The sequence below is a fragment of the Nilaparvata lugens genome, chromosome 4 (genome assembly GCF_014356525.2).
Source record: "Nilaparvata lugens isolate BPH chromosome 4, ASM1435652v1, whole genome shotgun sequence".
NCBI lineage: Eukaryota > Metazoa > Arthropoda > Insecta > Hemiptera > Delphacidae > Nilaparvata > Nilaparvata lugens.
In genome coordinates, this window is record NC_052507.1 from 66,746,407 (window position 1) to 66,759,153 (window position 12,747).

General features: G+C 34.5%; 1 protein-coding gene across 3 annotated transcripts in view; it reads left to right on the top strand.

Annotated features, from left to right (window-relative positions):
- Positions 1 to 12,747, top strand: part of LOC111050670 (ATP-dependent RNA helicase TDRD9) — a 95,033-nt gene that overhangs the window by 664 nt on the left and 81,622 nt on the right. For 2 of the 3 annotated variants that reach the window (XM_039426268.1, XM_039426267.1), the window contains exons 2-5: positions 4,217 to 4,424; positions 7,126 to 7,314; positions 10,166 to 10,387; positions 11,189 to 11,392. In XM_039426268.1, coding sequence (XP_039282202.1) covers positions 4,218 to 4,424; positions 7,126 to 7,314; positions 10,166 to 10,387; positions 11,189 to 11,392 — 822 coding nt within the window. In that variant the 5' untranslated portion in view covers position 4,217. Of the gene's footprint in view, positions 1 to 2,145; positions 2,354 to 4,216; positions 4,425 to 7,125; positions 7,315 to 8,842; positions 9,065 to 10,165; positions 10,388 to 11,188; positions 11,393 to 12,747 lie in introns of all 3 variants that reach the window. The other variant, XM_039426266.1, reaches the window with a different exon arrangement.

Consider the following 12,747-nt stretch of genomic DNA (forward strand, 5'->3'; position numbering starts at 1 on the left):
GCTTTATAGTAAAACTTTGGTAAAAATGTGACAAAATGTACCAAAACACTAATTTATAGAAAATAATTATATTTTACAGGATATTGTTGTTTTTGTGCAAAAATATAATTATTTATAATATTAACACTAAGCCTAAATGTCAAATGTAGGCCTAAATCTGGTTTAGGGCCTACTAAAGGTACTACGATGTAAAATGCTCTGCAACATGCTAAAAAAAACTACTGTTGATATTTGTCAAAATATTTAGATTTTTATACTATCAAGTCATCAAAATATAATTTTTGAGAAATAATTCATAATTATTCAAAAAATGAACAAAAATAGCTCAAGCTTAGCCTATGTTATTTTTGGTTATTTTTTTTTGAAAATGTGATGAACTTTCTCAAAAGTTGATATTCTCAGGAAAGCTCAATCAAAAGAATTAATAATTCTCTGAAGTTTTAGAAATTTTTTATGTCTTAGAAATTGCAATAATCTGTCAAAAAAAAATAAAATTTGGGCATTTATAGGCCTATCTTGAAAAGTAATACATACCGTTACGGTATTTTTGTAAGCTTTTTACTAAATTTGTCTTAGAAAGTAAATCTATGTTATAGAACTGCATTGCTTTACAACAAAAGAAAGCGACGCTAAAAATGCAGTGGCATGATTTATAGCCTACTTATGCTGCAGTGGCCAGGCTAGGTTAGCTAGACTAGATTATCCAATTGTCAAGTTTTTCTCCATTTAATATATTTAGTCAGTCCCGATATACTCTAACCTGCTACATGAATATGTAATCGTGTAGAAACATAGAAAGCAACGTTCAATATCAGCGCTCATTTATTATAAAAGAGTCCTATTTAAATAATATGCCTTATCAATTTGAACAGTTAGCCTAGTGCTGATTGAAATTGCATTATTTGAATATCAAGTAACTTGACTTCGTGATCTATTCGGTGATAACCTATCAGTGCAGGTGGTGCTGATTTATCATCAAGCTACTTAACTTGAGAGCATTATTACTACAACACTTATTGATTGTGTTCATGGGAGGTTACGATGCATGTACGGCTTCGGCGAAGTGAGCAGTAACCAGAAACCACGTGACTGGTGCACCACTACTTGATCCCACCGAACGAAAATCGAATTCTGGTTCAGCGTTTTTGGCGCGTATTTTTGAAATTAATCGTGTACAGATCGGTGTTGACAAAATAATAAAGGTGTTTTCAATATGAACATTTTAGCAATTATTTATAATTGAATCAATAATAATTATTAATTTATAATTTGAAAAAATATATATTGTAATCATGTTTTTCCTTATAAAGTTTTTTTTTAATAATTAATGATGGTTTGGGCTGTCATCAATGAAAATTTGACTACTTTTTCTATGCAATTAGTGTTGATGAATAAAACGTTTTATGGAATATTAGCAAAATGTTAATAATTGAAGTTTCTTGATTTATGTCTACTACCTATCCAGACATTTATCTGGATAGATCCTGGCGTAGGAATGAATCAACAAAATATAGTATTCCGACTAATAAATAACATAAACACATCTTAGTTTGGTAGAATAGTCAATAAAGCTGAAAAATAATAAACTTTCCAGCCAATAATGAATGAATTTCTTGCTTTTCGACTATTCTGTAATTAATTCCATCAATGGAATAAAATACTTCGTACGCCTCATCCTTTTTTAGTATATAGACTCTGAATGTGAAGACATAACCTAACAAAACAGCAGACAACCAACGCTTTAACTCTCGACCAATAAGAAGCGTTGATCCCGGTACCGGTTTTGTGGAACATACTTTTCGAGCGGTGCAAGTGAGCATGTACGCGGTGCAAGTGAGCATGCACCACTCCACTCTGTTCCAAGATGGCGACCGGTACCTGAACTGTCAAAAGCTCCCACCGAACGCATTTTCGTGTCCTTGGTCGAAATCGTACATGTACCGCAACCTCCCATGAACACAATCAATTGACTTCTGTTCATGAATTGCAAATATGTGACCGTTACCAACCCAAGTACATAAAACAAAAATATAACACATTACTCATAACTCTTATCACCTTGGTCAGACTCTTATTTCGCATCGATTAGAACATAAAATTGAATAATTTTGAAAAATTCATTGATTTGATTTGATTGTTTTTAAGGATGTCCTTTAGCGGGCTGTTGAAAACAATTCCCCGCGAAGGGAGGGTGCAACTTCCCGGGGGACAAACAGACGGATTCATCAGACCAGCGAGGGAAGATGAAGAGAGACGAGAGCAAGCAGTGTTGGAAGATCGTCCAAGATTTGGTGATGAGTATGCGGAAAAATACCGACAAGAAGAAGAAGAAGAGGAACTGCGAATGCTGGAGGTAAAGGTGCAATTCATTGACAGTATCTAGAGACGCGTGGTTAAGAACCGCCGCAGCTAGAGCACATAACCTATTATTCATTACATATGAATCGTAAAAGCAATATAGTAGCCAAATACTTCTAAATCATCTGTCGTCATAACGTTCATATAACATAACGCCAGGTTTACCCAAAACACAAAAAGGGGTCAAAAACTGAAATGAAGAATTATCGTCCAATATCTTTGGTATCCACATTCTCAAAAATTATAGAAAAGATTGTCTTACATAGATTACTGACATACTTAAACACCCAATCTCTGATAACCACCAGACAGCATGGCTTCCAAAAAGGGAAATCAACTACATCCGCAATCATCAGCCTCATTGAACACATTATATATATATATATATATAAAAATTAAAACAGGAGACACGATATAAATAGATTGAAAACACTTAAAAACTTACATTAGAAATGGGGAAATTTTCGGAGACTGTGTCTCCTTTCTCAACCGACTATATATATATAGACTGCAGTCTCCTCGGTTGTGAAAGGAGACACAGTCTCCGAAAATTTCCCCCATTTCTAAGTGTTATCAATTTGAACAGTTAGCCTAGTGCTGATTGAAATTGCATTATTTGAATATCAAGTAACTTGACTTCGTGATCTATTCGGTGATAACCTATCAGTGCAGGTGGTGCTGATTTATCATCAAGCTACTTAACTTGAGAGCATTATTACTACAACACTTATTGATTGTGTTCATGGGAGGTTACGATGCATGTACGGCTTCGGCGAAGTGAGCAGTAACCAGAAACCACGTGACTGGTGCACCACTACTTGATCCCACCGAACGAAAATCGAATTCTGGTTCAGCGTTTTTGGCGCGTATTTTTGAAATTAATCGTGTACAGATCGGTGTTGACAAAATAATAAAGGTGTTTTCAATATGAACATTTTAGCAATTATTTATAATTGAATCAATAATAATTATTAATTTATAATTTGAAAAAATATATATTGTAATCATGTCTTTCCTTATAAAGTTTTTTTTTAATAATTAAATATGGTTTGTGCTGTCATCAATGAAAATTTGACTACTTTTTCTATGCAATTAGTGTTGATGAATGAAACGTTTTATGGAATATTAGCAAAATGTTAATAATTGAAGTTTCTTGATTTATGTCTACTACCTATCCAGACATTTATCTGGATAGATCCTGGCGTAGGAATGAATCAACAAAATATAGTATTCCGACTAATAAATAACATAAACACATCTTAGTTTAGTAGAATAGTCAATAAAGCTGAAAAATAATAAACTTTCCAGCCAATAATGAATGAATTTCTTGCTTTTCGACTATTTTGTAATTAATTCCATCAATGGAATAAAATACTTCGTACGCTTCATCCTTTTTAGTATATAGACTCTGAATGTGAAGACATAACCTAACAAAACAGCAGACAACCAACGCTTTAACTCTCGACCAATAAGAAGCGTTGATCCCGGTACCGGTTTTGTGGAACATACTTTTCGAGCGGTGCAAGTGAGCATGTACGCGGTGCAAGTGAGCATGCACCACTCCACTCTGTTCCAAGATGGCGACCGGTACCTGAACTGTCAAAAGCTCCCACCGAACGCATTTTCGTGTCCTTGGTCGAAATCGTACATGTACCGCAACCTCCCATGAACACAATCAATTGACTTCTGTTCATGAATTGCAAATATGTGACCGTTACCAACCCAAGTACATAAAACAAAAATATAACACATTACTCATAACTCTTATCACCTTGGTCAGACTCTTATTTCGCATCGATTAGAACATAAAATTGAATAATTTTGAAAAATTCATTGATTTGATTTGATTGTTTTTAAGGATGTCCTTTAGCGGGCTGTTGAAAACAATTCCCCGCGAAGGGAGGGTGCAACTTCCCGGGGGACAAACAGACGGATTCATCAGACCAGCGAGGGAAGATGAAGAGAGACGAGAGCAAGCAGTGTTGGAAGATCGTCCAAGATTTGGTGATGAGTATGCGGAAAAATACCGACAAGAAGAAGAAGAAGAGGAACTGCGAATGCTGGAGGTGAAGATGCAATTCATTGGCAGCATCTAGAGACGCGTGGTTAAGAACCGCCGCAGCTAGAGCACATAACTTATTATTCATTACATATGAATCGTAAAAGCAATATAGTAGCCAACTACTTCTAAATCATCTGTCGCCATAACGTTCATATAACATAACGCCAGGTCTACCCAAAACACTAAAAGGGGTCAAAAACTGAAATGAAGAATTATCGTCCAATATCTTTGGTATCCACATTCTCAAAAATTATAGAAAAGATTGTCTTACATAGATTACTGACATACTTAAACACCCAATCTCTGATAACCACCAGACAGCATGGCTTCCAAAAAGGGAAATCAACAACATCCGCAATCATCAGCCTCATTGAACACATTATATATACATATATATATAAAAATTAAAACAGGAGACACGATATAAATAGATTGAAAACACTTAAAAACTTACATTAGAAATGGGGAAATTTTCGGAGACTGTGTCTCCTTTCTCAACCGACTATATATATATAGACTGCAGTCTCCTCGGTTGTGAAAGGAGACACAGTCTCCGAAAATTTCCCCCATTTCTAAGTGTTTTCAATCTAATTATATCGTGTCTCCTGTTTTAATTTATATTACAAACTTTAAAGTGTCTTCTATAGGCCTATATATAACAATTGCTATTCTTGAAGAATATGTAATAAAGAATTTTGACTATAAAAGTCCAATGAGTCATCGAATTTAATGATTTTATAGGTTATGTGTTCAAGTCGCGGCGGCCCTTGTCACACGTCTCAAAACGCCGCTAATGAATTAAAATTCATTTTATTTATTCCAATTCAGAATATTTACAATTATAAGCAAAATAATAACAAGATCACACAGCTTAACAAGGTAAAAAATAAGCTAACAATTATTCTTTTCTTTCTTTACCCGGCGCTACAGCCCCAGGTGAGCCCTGGCCTCCTTCACAACATGCCTCCGTTCTTCTCTGTTCATGGAACTTTCTTCCCATCCTCTCACCACCATCTTTTTCAGGTCATCCATCACTTAGTCCACCCACCTGTTCCTTGGCTTACCTTTTTTTCGTCTTCTGTGCAACTTGCTATTAAATACTATTTTGGGCATTCTAGCCTCACTCATCCTCATCACATGCCCCAACCACCTTATTCTTTGGTCTTTAAAGGTCACTTTACAGTGACTCATTATTATATTTATATATTCTTTTTGGTAAAATTTTTATAATTAGTTGTATTTTTCCTAATTCTTCGATGGGAGAACTGTCCTTTTTTTTCACTGACTCATTTGTCAAATTGTACCGAACAACTTGGAAATTTGTAGGCCTAGAGGCAATGCGCATACTACTTTGCAGATTACAGTCTTGTGATTCATTGAAAATTCCAACTTTGGAATTTTCCTTTGCGAATGGTTCTTGGTGCCAACAAACGTTGACATGATGTTCAGAGCACGTTGTTGACGGATGGCAGGATAATCTGACTTTGTGACATACTTAAAAGAAAACTCATGGAGTCCAACACTGTCAAATTTTTCTTTAGTATAGAGTTGTACGGCACTTGGTGTTGTTTTTACTTTCCTTGCCCTATTACCAGGTAGCCTAAGGAAAGTATTGCTTTCCGAAAAAAATTAAGGTACCCCAATTTCTAAATTTCTATACGTTTCAAGGTCCCCTGAGTCCAAAAAAGTGGTTTTTGGGTATTGGTATGTATGCATGTATGTGCGTGTGTGTGTGTGTCTGTGTACACGATATCTCATCTCCCAATTAACGGATTGACTTGAAATTTGGAACGGAAGGTCCTTACAATATAAGGATCCGACACGAACAATTTCGATCAAATGCGATTCAAGATGGCGGCTGAAATGGCGAAAATGTTGTCAAAAACAGGGTTTTTCGCGATTTTCTCGAAAACGGCTCCAACGATTTTGATTAAAGTTATACCTAAAATAGTCATCGATAAGCTCTATCAACTGCCACAAGTCCCATATCTGTAAAAATTTTAGGAGCTCCGCCCCATCTATGTAAAGTTTGATTTTAGATTCACAATTATCAGGCTTCAGATACAATTTAAACAAAAAAAAATTGAGTGGAGAAGATTGAGCATGAGAATCTCTACAATTAATGTTAAGTAACATTTTCACCTAAAATTAAAAATAAGCTCGAAATTCGAGAAAATGTGGTTATTCAATTGAAAACTGTTGGCAACTGTTGATTCTATTAAATCATTCACTATGAAGAGATAGCAGACGTCGTGTGTCTTCAGCGTTATTGCCCTGTCACCAGCTGGCTCAAATCTTCGAATAGCGGACTTGAGATGCGCGGGAACACTAGCGTCAGGTGATCAATTTTCATAACGGCAAGGAAAGTTGTGTGAGTGCGCCACACCAGATTTTTGCATAATTAGACCCATATGCAAATACTCGGTTTAAACGGAGAAGTGTCAGCTGTTCGTTTAAACCCCGTATGAAACACGTTATGTTAAATGCAACCAAATATCTACAAAGTAAACGTGGTTTAGCGTTAAAAGTAGGTGGCTCTTAATAGTTCAGAACTGTTGTGTGTTAGATTAAGTAACTTGCTAACGTTTTAAAGAAGTCGCAATATCAAGAATAATCACACACACTCATTTACTCACTTCCAAAGTTTTGAACAGAGACTCATGTTTGTATTTTGTGGCTCTTGATAATCTTATTTTTGTATACAGGCAAGTAAACCAGTGGCAGGAAAGAAATCTGACAATCTTTGTGAAGTCGATGATTTAACGTCAATGGGAACAATGCCCAATCTAGCACAACTCCGTATAGATGATATGGACAACACCCTGTTCAATGATTACAGGCTGATGGTGCCCACAGATTTGAAACACTTGCCAGTGTTCCAATACCAAGTTAAGGTATTTAATCTTAAGTATTCATCATAATTTGAATAAAATATGTTTATTTGCTTTTTGGTTATTAAATAGAACTTTTTTAGCAGTCAAATAGTTCAATTCAATAATCAAAAAGTGATTTATTAGTAAGCAGTTTGTGATTGAACCACCATTAAGGAATTTTTATTCGCAAATTAAGGTACATATTTAAGCAAACAAAACTTTTGAGTACATCATGTAAATAAATAATAAACATAATGACAGTGGAGAAAGATAAGAGAAGAACTTTGCCGATCCTCTGTTTTGTCAATGCCTTCTATAGACGGTAGCTGATACAGGTATTGATGTAATATTAACTGTTCATTCTCGTTTAAAATAATCAATTATATTTTATTAAGCAAGAAATGATATTTTTCAATAATTTTATAATAAATTTTCATAATTAAAATGAAATATTTTGTTAATTAATTATCGATTCTACATTGTTAAAAGACGATCTGGCAACAGAGCAAAGCGAGAAAGAGATAGCGCTATCGGCTTTGTTGAATGATAGCAATATCATTGCTAATCAAACACTGCCATTATAACGTGGACCTCACTATAGAACCAGCCTGTGTGTAGAAAGGGTAGTTGTGATAATGTTTGTGAATTTTATTTTCTTAAATAGGTACTTGAAATGTTGATTTATCTATCAGTTAAGAATGAGGTCTCGTCTACATATGTTGACTTGCATGTGAATGTATGCTTTGTTCCTCCTGTAATACCTGCAAAGCCAAGTCAGTTAATATCCTTATAAAATTTGGATAATAACCTGTCAAAAAGTTTAATCACAAATCTTGGCTCTGTGCGAGAAGCTTACTAAAGTCTGACCATACCGGATTTTTCATTTTGTGTTCATGACTGTTGAATTTGTTAGGTGGCAATGCAGTTTTCGAAATGCCGATAAAAATGCGCCACTTTTCTTCTACTTCTCTCGTAAAATCTTTTGACTCGATCAAAATTGTTGAAAAATCTGTAAATATAGGTACTGTACGCTGACCCTTGTTTTTGCGCAAACCACATGTAAATAGACTAAATATTACGGCCATAACGGCTAGTTATCTTTAATCAAAGATTTTCCAAGCTCGAGCTAGCTCTTTTGGGGAAGTAATTTTTTGTGATTTGATTATTGCTGTGTATATTGTATAGTTTATTGATTTATGAGGAATAAAGAGATGAAAAAATTGAAGTGTGTTGTGTTGGCTTATTCTGTGATTGAATTTTTCTTAATATCATAATCCGTTTTATTTCAATTATTCTTAGCCATTCAACAACATTAATGATTATTCCAACTATTTATTGTAACTAATGTTAATGGCAAACTTTTTCAACTAGAAGACAACATAACAATTGTATTGACTGAATGAAAATCTTTTGTACCTAAGTAATAAAATGAAAAGGATGCAGTGTGCCATGAAAACTTCCCGATTATTTTTGTAGTTATTGAAATGAATCCTCTGTATAGTGAAACGTGAAAAAGATGTTTAATACCACGCATTGTTTCTCTTTACAGTTTTTGGCGCTTGTAAACAGTAATCCAGTGGTTATAGTGAGGGGTAAAACTGGTTGTGGAAAGTCGACACAACTGCCTCTGATGATCCTTGATGATCACGCTCAGAGAAGACAGTTTTGTAATATAATTGTGACCCAACCGCGCCGTATTGCTGCCAAGTCTATCGCCACCGCCGTTTGCAAAACATATAACATAAATTTGGGCGCGTTGGTCGGCTACCAGGTAACATTTAAGCTTTAAAGTTTCATCCTTTCAAAATAATGAATTACTCCCATCAAAATAAGTTACAGCTCAAATTTTAGTTTTCCAACCTAACATGTTTTAGTTTTTACGTTACAACTCCACTTGACTTTCTTGAGAGAATTGTTTTCCGGGCGCTTCTTCTCTTTGTGAGATGATTGCGGCGTCACTAGATCTAAGCTAAGCATTTCTATACAATTGTCACGCTTTTGAGATTGCCAAGACTATTAAAACAGTGTGACAGTGGGACAACAGTGTGTCCCATGGGCTAGTAGTTGTAAACTGAACCTAGCCTGATTGTGCAATACAAAGCAACTTTCCAGATAGCTTGCTTGGAGGGTGAAACAAGTGTAGCTTATATGACAACAGTCCACATTTAACAAAATTAAAAACATGAAGTAGTTACAAAATCACAGACTGTCAATAAATATTTTACAGATTCAAGTTTTATTGAGAGTAATTTTGTTATTAAATTTGGTTAGGCTATAAATCTAAATTAACAATTTCTTGTTTGTAAAATGTTTGCTCAGTAAAATGGACAGTAAGTTGAAAACATATTCTTCTTTCTGGACTAGTAATTGAAATCCGGGAAGGAACAGTTTTGGGCTGCCCTTCCCCAATTATTTTGATGAATAATTGTGTATCTTGAATCAATAAATTAATTATGAATTAAATTATGTCAAAATGGACTAGATTAAATTGTCATAGTATTAACATTTTCATAAAATTCTACTTAATTATAAGGATGAAAAAATTGAAGTGTGTTGTGTTGGCTTATTCTGTGATTGAATTTTTCTTAATATCATAATCCGTTTTATTTCAATTATTCTTAGCCATTCAACAACATTAATGATTATTCCAACTATTTATTGTAACTAATGTTAATGGCAAACTTTTTCAACTAGAAGACAACATAACAATTGTATTGACTGAATGAAAATCTTTTGTACCTAAGTAATAAAATGAAAAGGATGCAGTGTGCCATGAAAACTTCCCGATTATTTTTGTAGTTATTAAAATGAATCCTCTGTATAGTGAAACGTGAAAAAGATGTTTAATACCACGCATTGTTTCTCTTTACAGTTTTTGGCGCTTGTAAACAGTAATCCAGTGGTTATAGTGAGGGGTAAAACTGGTTGTGGAAAGTCGACACAACTGCCTCTGATGATCCTTGATGATCACGCTCAGAGAAGACAGTTTTGTAATATAATTGTGACCCAACCGCGCCGTATTGCTGCCAAGTCTATCGCCACCGCCGTTTGCAAAACATATAACATAAATTTGGGCGCGTTGGTCGGCTACCAGGTAACATTTAAGCTTTAAAGTTTCATCCTTTCAAAATAATGAATTACTCCCATCAAAATAAGTTACAGCTCAAATTTTAGTTTTCCAACCTAACATGTTTTAGTTTTTACGTTACAACTCCACTTGACTTTCTTGAGAGAATTGTTTTCCGGGCGCTTCTTCTCTTTGTGAGATGATTGCGGCGTCACTAGATCTAAGCTAAGCATTTCTATCTATTAAAACAGTGTGACAGTGGGCAACAGTGTGTACCATGGGTTAGTAGTTGTAAACTGAACCTAGCCTGATTGTGCAATACAACGCAAATTTCCAGATAGCTTGCTTGGAGGGTGAAACAGTCCACATTTAACAAAATTAAAAACATGAAGTAGTTACAAAATCACAGACTGTCAATAAATATTTTACAGATTCAAGTTTTATTGAGAGTTATTCAATTTGGTTATAAATCTAAATTAACAATTTCTTGTTTGTAAATGTTTGCTCAGTAAATTGGACAGTAAGTTGAAATCATATCCTTCTTTCTGGACTAGTAATTGAAATTCAGAGAAGGAGCAGTTTTGGGCTGCCCTTCCTCAATTATTTTGATGAATAATTGTGTATCTTGAATCAATAAATTAATTATGAATTAAATTATGTCAAAATGGACTAGATTAAATTGTCATAGTATTAACATTTTCATAAAATTCTACTTAATTATAAGGATTCAACAATTCAAAATTTACTTTTGATTTTTTTTATTAAATGATATAATCAGAGCTCTAAATATCATTCAACTACACTTGCCTTTGTCTTATTTTTGTTCAGATCGGTCTCGATAAAGAAGTGGATCCCCGGACTAGACTGACCTATTGCACAACCGGTGTGCTGTTACAAAAACTTATAGCAGCCAAAAATATGGATGAATACACCCACATCATCCTGGATGAAGTCCATGAACGAGCTCAGGATATGGACTTTCTCATGCTTTTGGTACGAAAACTGCAGCGCACCAATTCACGTAATGTCAAAGTGAGTATAAATAGTAAAAGTGAGTATCGTAATGTCGAAGTAAGAATCATATCAGTTGCGTATGATGCACCATAAACAATTTGAGGGAACCTATGACTGAAGACATTCTCCCATTTAAAATTGGGAGAATTAAAAAGACATTCTGCACGTTACAATTACCACTATTCATGACCCATTATCTCAAAAATTATTGTGTTGTATAACTTATAACTCAGTCAAATTATGTACTTATACTTATAACTACCTAAGGCTGGCCACTAACAATAGAACATGCATGTTTATCATACACAAATACATGTTCTTCATCAGTAAGAGGCTTCTAACATCGAATAAACAATAAATAAAAAACTGGAAAATTACAAATTATGACGATAGAAAAATAATTCAACCTCAAATGAGCAGCAAAGAAAAAAATGGACAAAAAATAGGATTCACAATTCCTAACCTCAAAAAATGGGGTTTCAGTGTGATCACAGCTGTGTTGTCACAACAATGTATGTCAAGTCAACTGTGTATCATGCATGCTTTACCTTTAGTGGCCAGCCTTACAGAGCCCTGGTTGTTAAACTGTCATATCAATGACATACATTGAAAAAATTATATTCAGTAAAATAACCAAATTTATTATAAATTTAATACTTCCAATTATTATATAAAAAAAACTGTTCAAGGTATTCAGTCTATTTTACTGCATAACCTGTATAAGTGAAATATGAATATACTGTGAAAATTCGTAACAATATCTGATATAGGTTTTGAAATAATAGGGTATAGGTATTGAAAATTATGCTCAAAGTAAATGACTCATTGGGCCCGTTATTGATTTTATAGGTATTGAAAATTATGCTCAAAGTAAATGACACATTGGGCCCGGTCTGTGTACATGGAATGTGGTAAATTGTCCGATTCACAATTCACCAAGTAAAAAGTTCCGCGTTCCATGGGAGGAATTTTGACAGATTCTGTTCCAGAAACCTGTTCCAGTTCCAAAATCCTGCCCCACAGTCGAAGTGTGTTAAATTGTCCGACCTGGTACAGTTCCAACAATCTGAGCTCTCATTGGTCGATTATTGTAGTCTTCTTGCTTCTCTGCGCATGCGCTGATAGTTTGTTCACCATAGCATAGAATACATAACCAACAATATGATGTTTGATAACCATTCATTAAATGAATTTTTCTCGCTAGAAAATTTGAGAGTAATGTAATAAAAGAAATTAACACTTTTCTAGACGGTAGGTTTGTAAAACAGCCTTTCTTCATTCACGCAGCTAGTAAACGACACATTTTAGTGTAAATCAACTTTATATGTGCGCGCCAAAAGCTTGAACCAACGATTTTGAAATGGCGTCCCATG